The 18390-nt window shown below is 45.1% G+C and overlaps 1 protein-coding gene across 3 annotated transcripts in view; it reads left to right on the top strand.

Annotated features, from left to right (window-relative positions):
* The window catches only part of LOC135921662 (protein halfway-like), a 48718-nt gene that overhangs the window by 20202 nt on the left and 10126 nt on the right, over positions 1-18390 (top strand). For all 3 annotated transcript variants that reach the window (XM_065455956.1, XM_065455957.1, XM_065455955.1), the window contains exons 6-8: positions 6835-7025; positions 11146-11209; positions 14171-14362. In XM_065455956.1, the coding sequence (XP_065312028.1) occupies positions 6835-7025; positions 11146-11209; positions 14171-14362 (447 nt within the window). The remainder of the gene's footprint in view (positions 1-6834; positions 7026-11145; positions 11210-14170; positions 14363-18390) is intronic.

The raw sequence follows: 18390 nt of genomic DNA, 5'->3' as shown, positions 1-18390 counted from the left end.
CTTGTTGCATCCAAATGCAATGACCCATTCTGAGAAAATGGCCTGTCTCATCCAAGTTTGGCTGTTGGCCACATATTTTACAGGAAGGCTCCTATTGCCTTTGAAGCAATGGGCCCTTGTGCTCTTCCTGATAAGCAGTGGTGGGCACTTGTCAGATCTGTCCACATTAGCACATAGCAGCACGGTCACATGCTTTTTACTGTGTTTTCCACTGTGGCCTTTATCTCGAGGGTTTTCGACGGCAGCTTCTTACCAAAAAGGGCCTGTCTCATCAGCGTTGTACATGTCACACATGGCATAGTGCTTCAACAATGACGACACATTTGTTGACATCCTTTCTGGCGAGTCAGCATTGTCTCCGCCAATGCTGACTCACTAGAAAGCACCTTGCCGACAATGTCATGGCAGGCCTTGAATCTGCTGAGTCAGCCAGTGCTTGCCTTAATGTTGTCGATTCCCAGCAGGCAACTATAATTTAGCGCCTTCTGCTGTACGGAGTCTGCACTGATGGGCACCTTTTTAGCCCTCATCTCCACAAACCACGTGTACATAGCCTTGTCGAGCTATTCATGCGCCAGCGGCGTCAGCTTCTTTCGCTTAGCTGATGTGCTTGATGCAAATGCTTCCTATATTGCTTCTTTAGACTTCAGAGTGGGAGAAAGCAAACTGGGGGAAATTCCAAACTCTTCTGCAATGTCACCTTTCTTCTGTCCGCTTGTGACTTCTGCCAGAATGCAAGCTTTATCCTCTAAGGATGAAAACTTTCACTTTTTTGTGGCAGTGCTATGTCAAAAAGCACACTAAAACACAGAATGGCTTCCCTGAGTGAACCACACATTCTACGCACTGACATTGCTGAGATGCAGCATTGACTGACTAGATGTCTGAGCTTTGGCTTCGGATTCACTGCAACTGAGAAGTTTCAAGCCAATGGCAAAGGAATGCCACTCTCATCGCCGTCGCCATCGAGCAGTGGCGGCCCCCATGCTCGGTCATCAGCATCGCTTTCTGGTGGTGCAATTTAAACTCGCAATTTAAACTTTGTAGACATAGTTTTATGTGCCAAAATGCACCAAAATGTTTGAAATTGTATTTCTTGTGCAACAAATTGAATTTTTAAGCCTGGTGTTGCTTTGTCAAATTTCATTGAAGCAGAACAGCACTAGAAAAAGTGCTCCTTATGTTGAAAATATTTCTGCATTGACTCCTATACACCACTGATGGGGCACCAAGAATGATTTGTTGTGCAGAAAATTTCGTTGAAGTGGCGTTCGTTGTAGCGGGATTCAACTTAATTTTTTTTTGTTATGTTAAAAGCGTTCCTTGCCTACTTCAGCCATTTTGAGCCTGTTTGTTCATCTGTCCTCCTCTTACGCTGTGCCATTTGCCCAAGTTGTCTTCCTGTTTGTGCCACTAGGTATCTGCTCCTGGTTGTGACATCTTCTATGCCAATCCGATGGCCCAATTTGTCTAATAGTGTGGTCTACTAGGTAATGGACTGGGGGTCATTATGCTGTCATGGTCATTGCATTGTCGTCATACAGCAGTCATGCATTCCTTGTCACAGCAACACTGTGATGCCATCTTGGTCATTCAGTCGTCGTCATTGAGCTTCCTGATCTGACTCTCATCATACTGTTGTTGTCACACCTTCTACTCTGACCCAATGGTCCCAGTTGTCTGATAACTTAGCCCACTGGTTATATGTTCAAGGTCATCATGTCAGCATGGTCATTCAGTCATCGTCATCATTCCAGCTTTCTGATCTGACTAGTCTTACTGTCGTCATGCCTTCTACTCTTACCCAGTAGTCCCCGTTGTCTGATAGCTTAGGCCACTAGTTATGTGTTTGGGGTCATGATGGTGTCATGATTGTTGCATCGTCATCATTCTAGCTTTGTCATCCGACTCTTGTCGTGCCATCGTTATCATGCCATTATTGTCACACAGTCGTCATCATTCTGTTGTCCTCATGCTGCTGTTTTATCATTTGTCATCACTTCATTAACGTCATCAAATCTTTGTCATTCCATGCACATCAGTTTTCGTGATCGTATTGTAACACATTGTTGTTATTCAATCGTAATTATGCTGCCGTTATGCCATCATCGTCACAGTCTCTGTCATGCCTCTGATGTCAAACCATCGTCGTAATGCTGTCGTGTCATCGTCACTCCATCTTCGTCATCTGACTCTCATGCTGTTGTCACACCATCATCATCATACAGGTTTCGTGATACAGTCATTGTCATGTCATTGTCACCATACACAATTGTTCCAATGCATTGTCAGGCTATCATTGTCATTGCATCGTCGTCATACCGTTGCAATCTGCCGTTGCGCTTGTTCCATCGTCTTCAATATAACTTCAGCATCCGACTTTTATCATGTCGTTGTCACGCCATCATCATCACGCTGTCACTGCACTATCATCATTGCTTCAGTATCGTCATTCAGTTGTCATGCTGTTATCATATCAGCTTTGTTGATCCATCGATGTCTCTCCTTCATCGATGTCATTCCTTGTTCATCATTCTATCAGAATCATGCTGTTGCCATTCCATCATCATCATTGCGTTGTCACCCAAACGTTATCATGCGTTCATTGTCATACCGTCGTAGTCATGCTGTCTTGGTTGTGCCATGCTCATCATTCCTACTTTTCATCTGGTTGTCATACTGTCGTCATCACACCATTTTCGTCATACAGTCGTCATCTTCTCATTGGCCTCATGTCATCGTTGTAAAATTTTAGGAATCTCATTGTCGTAATGCTGTTTCCATTATACATACACCTTTGTTGTTCTATCGATATTGTTCCTTCGTCATTTCATTGTCACTGCGTCTGTGTCACAGAGTCGTCACCATGCCACCATGCCCATGGACATCTTTGGCAAACGGGCGCATGTATCTAACTGGGATGATATCAGAGTATGAGGCATGCAGCCAAAGCAACAAAAGTCCCAGAATTACCACTACATGTGTCAAATAAATGTGACTTCGGGAATGTGGTACGTCGCTGCATTGCTTGACTGCTATTAGGATTACTGTTGACAGTCACCGTGAGATTAGTTCTGCCGCAATTTTTTTATTGAGTGACGAACTTTGGTCTCATCTAATGCATCATCGAGCTGGCGATGCCTGCAACTTTGCTGGCTGCGCTCATCATGTAACCATTCTGAGTTGGTGCAAGGGCACTGTTTCTGCTATGCAGCAGCAGTTGTCTCTCGTGCGGCATCATGTTGCCTCCGCAAATGGTTAAAACGTTGTCCAAGGAGCTTGAGTGCAATGCTAGACTAGTGCTGTCAATGATTTGCAAAACTTCCATTTTTGTTTAGGGTGACAACCCATATATTGTCTTTTTGATACACCTTTTAATAATGTCAAACATTATGAGAGAGGTGAAGAACCTGTTGGGTTGTAAGGTATGCATGCTTGCGTAAGTTTTCTAAGGCAGCATGCAGGATTTAGAGGCAATACTATAGCAGTGAGTCTTGAATTTTATTTTGAAAACTTGCTGGCAATAGACATGGTTCAGCTAATCGCACTGGGCTGTGTACAGTTGGCTTATCATTTCAGTATTATTTCATTGGTTCCTTTTCTCAATGTGTTTGGGGTAAATTCCAAATTAAGTTTACCCATTTCATTAAAAAAAAAACACTTCCTTCAATTTGAATGCCAAAGAAGTTGAATTGATTTTGCCTGCATTAACTATCACCTTTGACATCCTTGGCATGGGGTACACAGAACAATAGACTGGGGACAACTGAATGCATGCTTTCAAGTAGAGCTTATTGCAGAAAGTGGCACAAGGGAGGGGAGGGAGGGTGTACAGAAAAAAAGAAACAGAGAGACGACTACAAAGACGTCTTATAAATATTGCAGACACATGAAGAAGCATGAACAAAGAATTTAACTACAGAAAGACTGCATACTAATCTAGGCCTAATCTAGGCCTGGAACTCACACTCCAAACGTTCTTTAAGCCCTCAGATGCACTAAATCCACCGGCTGTTGATATATTTGTGTCAATGGGTATCAGTGTGCATCACTGATGTATCAATATGCATCAATGTATATCACTGATTGTGTGCATATTGTATATACACTGATATAGATCATTAGTACTGCAGTAATTTACCATATTCTCCTTGAATGCTGGCGCAAAGCTTCGGTAGCAACTCAACTGTTAACGTGCAGTACTTTTATTATTTCAATTCAACCATAACACTGACACAATGCAAAAATTTTTCAAATACATGGTAGTTGGACAAATTGTCACTAGATGTTGCTACCAGCTTTACTACGGTAAAGCCTCTCAATGTTTAAAAGTAGTGCCATCCTTTGAACTTTTCCACCGCCACACGGGCTCTCCGCCTTCCTCCCTTATCCATGCCTTCCACTGCCCATCTCCTCTTTCCGATTGGACTACTGCCGTCACGTGACAGCGCATGCTTTTCCATTTTGTTTTTTCATCCGAGAAGAAAGCGCGTGTCTTCAGGAGTCTCTCCGGCACCATTTTCAATGCCATGAATGAACACGCACCATAGTGTAGATAGTATGTGGTTTGTATGGGTGCAGTTGCTTCCGTCATGAGTGCGTCGTTAAGAACAGTGCGCTTCCTTTACGGTTTTTTCACTCTTCATGATGAGCTGCTGTGCCTACAGTTGCCGTAATCGCTTCAGTGAAGGAAAAAAAGCTGCTCATTCTATAAAAATTTACGATATCTTTACTGGGTTATATTCAATAATGTTTGTCCGCGACAAATCGTTTTTGGGGCGTATAATGTTTATTTCATGAAGGACATTATTTGTCTTTTAATATTTGGGATAATTTTTCGGATGACCAATCGAGCCTTTCGTTATGCGCAATTTCAGCAAAGTGAAGCTGGAGCTGGACACTTTACCCAGCATGCTCTATGGTTATCCGCCAGATCGCACGGTTCGTGCCAGCTTAGTAAATTTTAATGTTTATTGTAAGAATGGTTACACAGCGGTCGCATTTTTCTGCCGCTGTGCGACTTTTCAGTTGATAGGTTGTCCTTCGGTTGTCCTCGTTCCTCTTGTGTACTTGTTTTCCATGCACATTTCCATACTGCCATAGGAATTAATAACTGTTTATGGTGTTTTTATTAGGAGACAGCGACGACGAAGAGTCAGCTTCTATGTAGCATCAGATCTTCATGCAAAAAAAAAAAAAAGCAGGCAGTCAGGGGCTGAGAGCAGATGGAAAAAAGCCCAACACTCAAAGGGTCTTATTCAGAAATCTTAAGGTGTAGGAGCCTGCATAATAATGGTATACATTTTTATATTAAAGGGACACTAAAGGTTACCAGAAACTCAAGTTAAAGTGGTAGAGCAATGTTCTAGAACGTCTAAGGCGTCAATATAATCGCGAAGAGAGCTTTAGTAACCGAGAAATTGAGGTAAATGCATGACACGATTTGAGACCCCCCAGCGACATTCCGGTACTAGCCTGATGACGAAAGGACTCCTCATAATTTGTGTTACTAATACTCAACTACTAGTATTAAAAATATCATATCATTCGATTATAAGACGGAAAAATTGCTACTTGTCTAGGTCTATTCGATTCTAAGAAAAAATAACATTTTGACGTTACCCTTCAGTAATATGGGTGTTCGAAAGGTTTCGTTTTCGCTCGACTCTGCGCCGCGCACGCTTTGGAGTTTCAGTAGTTTGGTTATGGCGTCGTGCTGTGAGGGTTCTGCTGGCTCACGAAACTTTCATTTGGAACGAGCAGCGAGAATGCCACGTCCATGTGATGTCGTGGGAAGCCCTCGTTGCTTTCCCGCTCCGCAGAGCCGGTGTCGAGGCCGCTGTCGTAGTACGCAATGACGCCAACGCCCTCAGCAGCAGGTCGCGCTCGTCAGTGCTCAAATCGCTGAAGTTGAGCCTACCATCGCGAGCCAATCTGTCGGTGTCAGGGTGCATTGCAACGAGCGTCGAAGTTTGCGTCATAGAATGAAGTACCAGCTTATGGGCGTCTTGCGCTGGAGTTTGAGGTATAGTAGCGGCGCCTGGTGGCGGTGCGGGAAATGACATCTGTGTCGTACCAGCTTGGGTCGTATTGAGCCCTGGCCAGTCTTTATTCTATGCCCTGGCTGTGGCGAAGCACGTTTCTAGGCCGAGTTTTGCGACTCTTCGCACTTTTTTATGCCCTGTTGCGAGTGCGAAAAGGCTCGTCACTTCTCACAGACCACGCCGACCACGCTGCGAGCTCACCGCAGCCTATAGTTTAACGAAAACGGACTCTCCGTGTGCCGTAGGATGTAATGCTTGGAGCAGCCACCATACTCCCGCTTTCGCTCTGCTGTCGGCTCTGTCTTGGCTCTGTTTCCGGCCGCGCGTTTGCGTTTTGCGCAGAAAAGCTGTAGCGCCGTCTGCGCACGCCTTTCTACTCACCGATGGCGCAACGTCACTATGAGACCATGATGTCAGTACTCCTCAATCGGAGGCGGGCGATTTGAACTGCGCTAGAGGTACGCGGACGCTTCAGAATGCATTTTCTCTTAAAATAAGTCTCTCCTTGGCACGAAACAAGTAACCTTTAGTGTCCCTTTATACATTTTGTTTTTGCTTGTCACATAAATGAGAGCTTTACTCCTGCGTATTTGGTCATGGCCTTTCTTTCTTCTCTCTTTTCTCTTTTGGTGTGTGTGGGTGTGCTGCTTAACGCAATAAACCTATTCTGGAAATGCACACCCATCTCCTTCATCGGTTGTCCCACGTTTTGTGCATCGAGTCGTGCCGTGCAACTGCACCAACTTGGCCACCCTTTTGATTGTGACTGACCTCGCGCCGATGTGTGCAGGGCCGGAACCCATTCCTCTTCGGCTTTGCCCTGTGCGAACAGTGTTCGTGCAAAATTGCCGAGGCGCTCACCGTGGACGTGAACTGCACAGGGCGAGGTCTGGAGGAGTTGCCCCTGAATCTACCCTTGCGAGCACGCATGCTGCGGCTGGCCAACAACCGCATCAAGTCGCTCATGCTGACCTCGAAAGGGTGAGTGCACGCATGGTGTCACACAATCTTTTTCTCCCCTCCCCCTCTTTTCTTTTTTATGATAGACTGCTGTTAAGAGTGCCCTTCATGCAAAAGGCGTGCAGCCATGACCTGCCTCGGAATTCGAGCTAAGGCTCAACAATTAAAGTTCCCATACTTGTTACGCTACGTTTACTGCAAACCGGGACGTACCCCACTCCGTATTTCATAAATAAAATTCACCCAGAAAGAGAAATTAGGACAGAATGTAACGTGTGCGATGGCATCATTGACATCAGACACATGCTGGCGGGCTGTCCCGCGACTCTCACCGACCCCGAAGAAAAATGGCTTTACTGGCACAAGTTCATAACAAGCTCTTCATATCAAGATCAGCTACGGGCTGTCCAGAGGGTCCACGATAACGCCATAAGGCTCGGCCTGGCGGTGCCGACGTGGACGCGGCCCGCCTCGGTCTGAAAAGACCGGGCTTCAGGACGCTAATAAAGTTTTGTGAATGAATGAATGAATGAATGGTGTTACACAGTGCGCTGAAGTTGGATCCCACTGCCTCTGTAAAGTGCAAACACACCAGACCGACTCGACGTAAGCATGCTATCACGCTAGAAGAGTTTCTTTGTAACAACAATACTTTTCTCTTTTCATTCTTTCTGCGAGCGGTGCAAAAGTAGAACTGCTTAAACCCTGCTAACAATGCCTAGCCCACATTAGAAACATTTACAAATCATTTAGAAGAAACAGTCGCGATCACAACTTAGCTCTTTTTTTTTTTTTTTGCAAGAGCAATAGTGTGAAGACCAATGTGTTATTCAATGAATTTAAGTGTTGATGTTTTTCTATGCTAACTTCTTGTTTGTTCAGTGTTATTTTGCTCATATATTGTACTTTTTTTGATGATCATGTGCCCACTCCTGTTATGTGCCCACTCCTGTAATAATCCCTATCGGGATTGACAGTATTGTGAAATAAATAAATAAATAAATAAATAAATAAATAAATAAATAAGAGGTTGTACTTAAATTTCTTTTGCTTGAACGAAAAAGAGAAGTAGCCATGAAAGCTACTGAGATCAGCAGCTTGATGGTGTGGCTGTCACTCTACATAGCAGGAACGGTTTACAAACTATTTTTACACAAGTGACTGCTTTTACAGACTTTTACAGAGGATAATTTGTGGGAAAGCACAAGTGTTTTACAAGATATAAAGGAACACAGCTAAGACTGATATGTAAATACAACATCGTTCACAAAAAAAGTTGCAGCAGATCCAATGAATTAGTATCTGTATACATACAGTGAAGCTTTGTGTGCGTGCATAAAGAGCCTAAACATGAGCACACGCACACATGCAGGTATGCACATGCGCACACACACGCAAGCACGGGCACACAAATTATGCCGAGCCGTTTGTTGAGAGCAGTTGCTGACTACTGGCGAGTATGACAGATGCCTTGAATGCATGATGGTTTCAGAGGCAGCATGCGCATACGTATGTAGTGCAATTCGAATCCATTCTATCCACTAGATGCGTTTACTTCTTCATTACTGTGCAGCTACAGATGTGCGAAGGCAGGCTATCTGGCTCCTTGTTTGTTTCCCCCATGCTGCCGGTGGCACCACTGCCATGGATGTGCAGAGGGGAGCCCCATCTGGTGGTGCTGCAGGGAACCCAGCGGCGCATGTGGCTCCCGTGTTCTGCTGTGATAGTTTGGCCTATTCAGCAAGGAAACAGCCACAGTCACGAAACTCGGCGATATGCGCAAAGAAAAGCTTCGTTTTTAATAAGTAATCTGGCGTTGCTTTTCTGGACAACTATCACTTGCATGGCACTCTTTGGCCAGACCTGGCCCTTGCGCCATTAAGCACCGCATATTATCATCAGCTGTGACACGTCTACAGACATTTGCAAAATAATGCAGCAAAGCTGTTAGGACATATGTGATTGATTGTTTAGTGTGGGTGTTAAGAGGAGTAGGTATGTGCCATATATTGCAAATATTGGGGCAGGAACAGAGCTTATTATCATGTCATCATGACGATGGCAAAATAATACAATTGAACCTCAATGCCAATGTTCTCAAGCTTCCACTTATCTTTCTAGCTGGGGCGGGGGGGAGTAGATAAACCAGAGGGGCCCAAAATGTTCTGTGACATGGAAAATGTCTGCCCAGCTGCACCATCATTTCCTCTAGCCAACAAGGGCTAGACATAATCTACTATTTGGTATTTGCACATTTCTACTATTTTCGTTAATTTCGCAGTCAGAGGCTGATTAGCAGACAAGTAACTGAAAGTAATTCCCATTTTTAATATTTTGCTCCAGTACTCTAACGCCGCTACGTCAGTGTGATGTCCCGAATTTCAAAGTATATTTTTGTATTTGCGCTGTTGTGTTTCAGTAAAAGCTTTTAATGCTTGCTAAGTTCAGCCTTTGGCTTTTCCAGAATGCAACAGAGTTGGTCTTCACTGATCTAAACGTAACTAGGCCCGAGCAGACACAATCAAAATGTGTGACATGAAGGCGGCAGCACCATCTGTCTGTCACTGTTGCTTCTTTTCTAGCTCACCAAGCTTCCCGCATTGGCAAGAGTGGCTTATTGGTATTGTAGAAGGGTAATCTACTAATGCAGCTTACATGACTTTCTGTTTAGTCTCCCTTTAGGCACTCCAATATTAGCTTCTATTCCATCATACAAATGACACAAACTGTAGACGTTGGCTGCTGATCGGGTGGGCTTGGAGTCAGTAAGCTGTTTGACATGGCCTCTGACTATAATGTCTTCTCTAGAAAATTGTGCAGCGAGGATATAGCGCGAGACTCAATAGCATCTCAAACTTGCGGGCAGCTCGACGATAGTAGCAGCAGCGGCTGGCCTAGTATGCACCAATCTTAAATAGGCAAATTTGTGTTTACTTCGGTCAAAGTTGAATTCTTGAGCACGACGGCTTGAAACTGCTGCCCAAAGAGAGGCCAGTTGTGAGGAGTTCTGTTGAACTCTGACAGTTAGAGACGTAGAAGCCTGATGGCCGTGATTAGGTATTGGCTGTGCCAGAGTATTGTTAAGGCTAAAATGTAATGGTACCACTGCTGGTTGTACATGCTGCATCCAGTACTAAGTTTTAATGAGTAGCGTAACCGCCTGTATGATGAGCCTAGCAGCCCAGAGGAATTCTTGCTTGCTGTCAAGGCTCATGAGGTACAGTTGAATCTCTCAATTCATAACCTTCATCTGTTTGGTCAAATGGAAGTTTGGCTTTAATTTTCCCTTATAATAATTAACCTGTTCCCATGAAATTAATGAAAACGTAATCTTAAAAAATACTGTATTAGATTAAACTGACTTCATCTTTTCTCTTTAGTGCCCCTTTAATATCATATTGCTCCATCTTTATCATGTGTAGAGAAAGCAGGTAAAAGAGGACAAAGCACAAGAAAAATATGGTACAGCGGAAGACCTGTAGGCAAGCCAAACATTTATTACAAACATGTGATAGTTTTCACAGAAGGCAAGTTTATTATGCAGAAAACCACATAAGTCATTGTGCTGCAAAGAGTGAAAGTAGTGGTAGTGATCGAAAAGAGACAGGAACTCACAAGGCACAAGTCAGATTGTTACTGTGTTTAATGGTGAGGGTCATATCTATCTCTTGCTGTTGGTGCGTTTATTCGTTGCACTGGGTTCTGAGGATTCCTTTTTATTTAGAGTGAGTTTTTCTTTGGCTATGCCTACCTCTTTGCAATTTGGCATGTCATTGTCGTTGGCTGTCTTGCTCAGTAGAAGCTGTAGTTACCCTAGCAACCATACTGTTGCTCTCGGGGATGCAACCACATTCGGGAGGTTCCGCAAGACTCGGCACCGAATGTGTCAGCACATACAGCCAACAGCATTTCTGGCGCTTTGCCAAGCTCACTATCCTTGCACACTGCCCCGAACGCTTTCGGCTGTCTACTTGTATGTGTTCGGTGTGGAGCCATGCAAAATCGCGTGAAGGGGGTACTACTATCACTGAAAGTGGTTGCTCAAGAATATAATCCCTGAATAAAACACAGCTTTGTTCTTCGCTGAAATCCATTACATGTTTGTTATCGTGAAGTGCTCTTTTGCCTTTCTCTTGTGCAGGGAAGGCTGGGACAGCCTGCTGATGCTTGATGTCCATGGCAACGAGATTTCATCCATTGATCAAGTAAGGCTTACCTTCTCACACGAAAGCCTAACAATCCCTTGCATTGCTTGTGGTGTGAAAGAAAGTGAAGAGCCGCAGCGCGAGCAGGTGTATTGTGTACAGTGGTTGTAATCGTGCACGCATAATCATTACTTGTCTTGGGACTGCATTGGGCCAAGTGCATGCCTGCCAGGTCTCCCAAACCTTTTGTAATGTTTACCAACTTGGACTTGTCCTATGATTTTATTAGTGTTGTGTTAAGTTTTATGAAAAATAAATTCCTTTTGCGAAAATGCTTTAAAGCTTTTAAGAGAGAGGGTGGCACACGATCACATAAAGAAATGCGCTCATAAAAGAAATTTGATGGTGCATTGAGCAAGGTTATTCAGAAAAGTTTCTTAAGCAATACAAAACACCGATGGGAGTTTACTGTGCATTAAAAAATTGTTTTAACATAGCAAACATAATGCTGTGTGAACTTAAGTTAACGGGAACTTACAGTAGCCATGTATATCTTTTCGCAAGGGTGTTTAGAAGGACGATAAAAGAAGTGCACTGTGAACTTAGGCTGGTAAATTACCTATGTGGAAGTGTTTGCATTTCAGTGATGGATAAGCGTGTATTATCATCAGATGAAATGGAGGCCAAACTTTCCACCATGTCTGAATTTTGCTCACAAAGCTCAGTGCAGATCACATTTGACTGTCTCTCATTTCACAATATATTTGCGCTTTGTGACTGTTTTCTTTTTGTGTGTGTGTTTGTGAAATGCAGTTTAAATATCCATTATTTATAGCGATCATTTGATTGTCACTCGGCAAACATTTCCAAACTCTTTGACGGGTAGACAGTTTAGAAAATTGAAGATTGTTTTGCTGCCCTCTTTTTTCCTACTGCCTGTTTTTTTCCATCCCGTTTGGACGGAAATGAAGTGCCGGTTGTTGTGTAGTGCACGTTGCTGTTGGCTTGGGATGAAGGGAACAAAGGGTGCCCTCGTCCATAATATCTTGGTGCAGTCCTCATATTTTTCTCTAACAACTCACAGGTGCGCATATATACAAGGACAGGTTTTCCTTGTCGGTGCCCTTGACAAAGTGAAAATACATGGGTCAGTCCGTATCTCTGCAGATGTACTTGGATATACATAATCAGTAAAACCTCAATAAACAATACCCACTTAAACAGTAGTTTCATTTTAAATGTTGTAAAGTCAAATCTCCGACTCAGTGGCCATTGAACCCAATGCATTTTGTATCCACATAAACCGTACCAGCTTATTGCGTACGTATTGGTTAACACTTCATGTTTGCACTTTTTGTAGCGCAATCATAGTGGTAGGTTGGCCAGCTAGAAGAATGAGCCTCAGAGATCAGGACGGCCTCCAAGCGCAAATGCAGAGGACACTTAGGGTGCAGCCACATTTCGAATTTCTGAGCCACGGAGTGTTGTGGTTGGCTAGTGGTGGCCTGTGTTGTGGTGTCATGCGAGCTAGGACTCGCATCATGCCAAAGCTCGGACAAAGGGCGGGTGCTCAGCATAAAAGAAAAATTGAACAACGTTTGTGCTATTGAATGTGGCATGAAGTCGGTGCAGGCACAGGAGAGAGATCTACCGTTGACTACGGTGTGTGGCATTTGGAATGTAAAGGAGAAGATGCTCGGCAGTGCTGCTGGGACTACGAATAGATGTCGGCTGTGAGGTTCGAATTTTTGCCATCATTGCCTCTGTTATTTTTACCGAAGTGTCGCCTAACAACAGTGATGAGGACGACACGGAAGGCAACAGCATGGGCAATTCAGGCCCGACAGCGGCAGAAGCTGCGCATTACATCAGCCTCATGCGGGTGTTTGCTGAGAAGGGGGGACTGGTGGAAAAACTGGCTTGCAGCTTAAGGGAGTATGAGGCCACTGTCGTTGCTGCTAGGCCGCCGTGGCATCCAACGAAAATAACAGGCTTTTGTCGCACGAAAGAAATAAATACTGCATGCTCTTTGCCCTTTTATTGCACTCTCTCTGAGCTCCGTTTTTGACATGTAAGTAGGTGATCTCATTCTATTTCGGTTATGCAGTACTGCCATTTAGTACATACTTTTTACGAGCTCCGGCAAACTATGGTTTAATGAGGCTTCACTGTACAAAGTTTACGTGTGCGTTTCAAAGCCATCAAACAACCTTGTATTACCCCTGTATGCTGACTAGCGAAGTAGTACGATTAAGTGCACCTCAGCTCTGTGTAATAAAGAAAAATGAAGTCCTGCATAAAAGCTGAAAATGTAATGTTGGCTCATAGGTATCACTAAAATGTACTGATCCCTTAATGAAATTGTGCATTATATTCAACAGGTTCCTTAATTTACTTAACTTTTTTCTTAACCATTCTATTCTTGGCTAATCCTCTTAGGTATGATCACCATTCTTCCCTCGAAGAGCATCCTTATCGCCTTACTGTTAGTGACGTCATTGCATGGATATCTCACAATGTGCACATTCTTGATTTGGTGGTTGCATTTTGGAATAGCTTGCGAGCGGTGTGGTGCATAGACACACTAATTTTATGAGATTAAAGTTGTGACCTCTGTGGCAGATAAACAAACAATGCATGTCATTACATGCTGTATGGGATGAAAGTAAACACCATTCTACAGGTCGTCAATAACTGTATAGCATTTAGTAAACTTCTTCACTAACGCCTCGTTTAACATAGATTCCAACATGTGTGTTGGATCTGCATAATTTTTCTTTGGGTGAAATGGTTCTGGCAGTAATGTGTCAAGAATTTGACGAGGGTGAAGTGCAAAAATAGCCATGGGTGCGCATCGATGAAACCCAGGTGGTCAAAATTTATCCAATCCCCCACTATGGTGTGCCGTGTAATTGTGTCGTGGTTTTGGCGCATAAGACCCCAGAATTTAATTTTTAGGTACTGTCAACAGTGGCCCTTTAATCGCGCCAACTGCAAAGCAAACATGCTCCCACTGTTCAGGTAGTGGGCACCCGCTCCTTGCGGTCGCTGATGTCGCTTCACCTGACCAACAACCGGCTGAGTCAAGTGGCCTTGCACGTGCTCCAACACCTGAGTGACCACAAGATGGATGACCTGCATCTGAGCGGCAATCCCTGGCTCTGTACCTGCGACACCGCCTACTTTGCCACCTGGCTGCAGAAGAACAAGAAGGTGCTTCACTCGTAACAAGCGTACTAATTTCGTTCCACTCAGCATGATGGAATTTTAATGGTTGTGACTTGGTCTCGCTAGAGCAAGGAATAGTGCAAATTAAAGAAACACTGACTGAGGAAGGACAGGAAGGATGTTCCCTTGCATTAGATTTGGGTAAATACGGTACCTTGCTTTGTGTAACACGGTGCAAACAAATTCGAGGTGATTGCAGCCGTACTTGTATGGTAATGACCCTTAAAGGGTTAATGCTCCACTCAAGGCCATGACGGCAGACGATAGCATCATGGCCTTGAGATATTGGTGGATGCCAGCCATCATCCACCACAATGTCCTTGAGTGGCTATGGCTAACACTCCCAGTGCTAAATCCTGTGACATACATAAATATCCATGAATGTGGGCGTGGGTACGAACACTGCCATAGTGCAGTTGGTAATGCAACACATCTGTAATGCGCAGATTGTGGGTTTGGCTCCCACTGGCAGCAGCCTCTTTTTGCTTCCACCTTAATTTCTCTAGCTTATCATTTCTACATTTCAATTAAAAACTGTAAATAAATTCTGCTATGCTTTCCATAGCTTCACATTATCTGTTGGTTTCATAGTGGCTTCATAGGTGGTGCAATTGAGGCGGCTAGCTAGGGCGGCCTTCAGTTGTTGGTGAAGGCGTTCCATTGTGCTGTTGGCACACAGGTGATACATAGTGGTACAGCAATGTCTGGTACCGAGAATGTGATTATGGCAAACAATTTAGTAAAGCAATGAAGGGGGCTAGTTGGTGAACATTCATGGTTATATTGCGCTTAGTTTTACACTGACGATATTAAGTGAAGGACAGAACGTGGACGTCCGCTACGTCCATCCACGTCCTGACCTTCACTTAATATCGTCACTGTAAAACTAAGCACAATATAACCATGTATGGCAAAGAAACAGGGAGGACTCAAATTGGCAGCCATGTTCTGTTGTCACGGTACCAGGACAACCGAGTCCAAAAGGCATCCACACATAAACAAACCAAAGGTCGTCATGATGGCGGTCTTAGGTATGTCGGCGGGTTCGATGGCAATTTGGTGGTATTCCTTAATCAGGTCTACTTTGTTAAAAATGGCGCAGCTGTTGAAGCGTGATGTAAAGTCTTATGTGTGAGGAAGCAGATAGCTGCCATGGACAGTCTTGGCATTCAACGCTCGATAGTCTCCTTAGGGACACCAGTCACCAGGACCACGCTTGGGCACTAGATGCAGCAGAGAAGCCCATGTGCTGGACAATGGGCATATAATGCCGAGCTGCAGCATGTGGTCAAACTCCCGTGTGGTGATAGCTAGGCATTCCCCAAACAAGCGGCATAGTCAAGCAGCTGCTGGTCGATGACGCGTGACGATGTGCTGTGTCACCGTATGCTTAGGCAGCTGAGTCAAGTTGCATGGCTTTGTTAACTCCGAAAAATTCACCAAAATCGTTTCGAACGGAGAGGAAGGTATCATTGTGCAGATGCTCATGGGAGCAAGGTTGGACAGGACTCCAGAGAGATGAGTCAGACTATCTGTGAGGCAACGATGCTGCACGCTGACGTCCAAAGTCGAAATAAGAGAGGAAGTCCGAACCGATGATCAGTTGAACCACGTATGCAATGACGAAGACCCACTGAAAAGTGCGGTGAAGGCCGAAGTTGAGGGTCAGAGATCGGAGTCTGTATGTCGGTATAGACGAGGCGTTGGCAGCACGAAGTGACTGCCTTGACAATCTGGATCGATCGGCCTGTCTGCTTCTAGTCTCTGTCCGGGTCACTTCGTGCTACAATCCAAGATCATGTTAGTTGGGGGAACCACGCTAATTTCCGCACCTGTGTCTATAAGGAACCGGGTGCCGGAGAGCTTGTCGGTTCCCATAAAAAGGCGGCTGGGACGACAAGTGAGACCATACGCCCACTGTCGGTGATTCCAGCGGGCGTTTCCTGACCATGAACAGGGAGGTGTGCACTTCATGACTCGGTGTCGGAAACGCTGGTGGTACTAGCAGAGAGATGGAGGGCTGGGACTCTGCGCTTGATGTGTGTGAGAAAGACCGCGATGACCGAGACAAGGCGAACAGGTACCCTGGAAGGGGGCAGTCTAGAGTGCGGTGATTGAGGCGGCGAGCTCATCAATGTGGGCCTCAAGGTGCGAAATCGCCAGGCCTGTAGGTGTATCATAAGAAGCCAACAAAGACACCAAGAATAGGACAGGGCAAATTACTTGTACTGACTAATGGAAATAAAGAAATTATGAATTAATGGAATTGAAGGTGGTTGAAAAAGCAAGTTGCCGCAGATGGGGAACGATTCCACATCTTTCCCATTACGCGTGCAATGCTTTACGACTTGATCTACCGCAGCGCCGTCTTCCCATCCACTTTCTTGGGTATTTATATGTTACTACTAGAACTAACCCTGAGAGATTTCGCCAGCGCCACCACTCATAAACCTTGGCGGCAGATGTGGAACATCCTTCCTGCCATAGGCGTCACGAGTGCGTGATCTTTTTGGGTGAAGGCAACAGGTCAATAAACCCACATGTGCTACCTGAAGGCTACTACCTGAAGTGTTACTGGATTCGAGACCCTCGTTATGTAATGAACGAGAGGAAAGAGGGTTAAAGGGAAGCTGAAACACTTTTAGAAAAAAATGAGTTCTCTGCGGCATTCTACAGTTTTGAGTCCCCTGAACACGAATATCTGGTTCAAAAAGGGCGGAAACAAACGCAAGCGCCTGTTTTTTTCAAGAAAACGCGCACCAGCGCCTCAGGGCATCGCGCGAACGCCGCTGTTGCCCGTGATTGGTCGGGGCCGCTGTGACGTCAACCGCGGCAATCGCCGGTTGGCGCCGCCGTTTCAGAGCGTAGCACGCTGTTCTGTTCTGGCTTCATAGCTGAGTTGTAAGAATTATGGAACGTTCTCGCTGTCTCGGACAGCCTGTATTTTCGCGGTGCATGTTCAAACCAACAGCCGATACGGAAAACGATGGCGGCAATGGCAGTAACGGCGGCAACGACGATGTTGAGTGTGCCAATAGCGAGAGCGATTTGTGCACCTTCTCGCGTGTTGGAAATCTTAGCTGGTACGTATGTGTTTTTTTTTCATGTAGCTGCACGTTCCAATGATGGGAGAAAAAATTAGCTAAAGTGTCACTGGGAACTTGCTGCTAGAAGAATGCCGAAGCACTAACTTCTCATTAGATTGTAAACACAGGTGCAATTCCGCGATGTCAAGCACCTTGCCGCTGCTTGTCTAAAGTCCCATGGTTCTTTTAGTGTTGATTCACGATCACGAACATAAGTGCCGCATTTCAAAGCGCGCAAATGCAGTGCTGCAAGGTACAGTCACGGAAGTTGCTTATCATACACATCCAGAGATGGCCAGAGGTATTAGATGTGCAATATTCATACTATAGTTCGACGACTTTGCGATTGTGGCTCGATCAAGAATCGGTGTGCGTGCTCCATGCTAGTGTTGACATAAAGATATTGGGCAGTTTTAGCACCGCCGTGTGGTAAACACGATAACTGCAACCGTACGTCGAATGTCACTAGGCAAGCCTATACTCCCTTTCATACCTCAGGTGCAACGCCGTGGAAGCTACGCACGAAGTCCGGTCACCAAAATTTATTACTGCACGCGTTTCCGTCTATGCTTCGCAGCGTGCCAGCGGCGTTTGCTCGCGCGAGCATGCACGTGAAGCTGCCGCGACGGGCAGCTTCACGAAAGAGCAGTTTACGAAAATCGCAAAAGAAAACAAACGTAAGCGGCGGCGGCGGCAGATCTCTCGTAGCGTCGTTCAGTAAAGCACAGGATGGAAAGAGGCATGCCAGTACATGCCAGCACGCCGGTCCGGCAGCTCGGTCCCCGCGAATAACGTCACTCTCGCCGGTTCTCTCCTCTGGCAACCACCTCACCCGGCGCTCCGGGAAGTGATGGGGGCGTGTCCGCGGGGGTGATTTAGAAAGCGATTTCTGCCCCTTATATTAACAAAATGAAGAAAAAAATTTCG

The sequence above is a fragment of the Dermacentor albipictus genome, chromosome 8 (assembly GCF_038994185.2).
Source record: "Dermacentor albipictus isolate Rhodes 1998 colony chromosome 8, USDA_Dalb.pri_finalv2, whole genome shotgun sequence".
Taxonomy (NCBI): domain Eukaryota; kingdom Metazoa; phylum Arthropoda; class Arachnida; order Ixodida; family Ixodidae; genus Dermacentor; species Dermacentor albipictus.
Note: the sequence above shows the minus strand (reverse complement) of the source record. Positions and strands in the feature narration are given on the sequence as shown.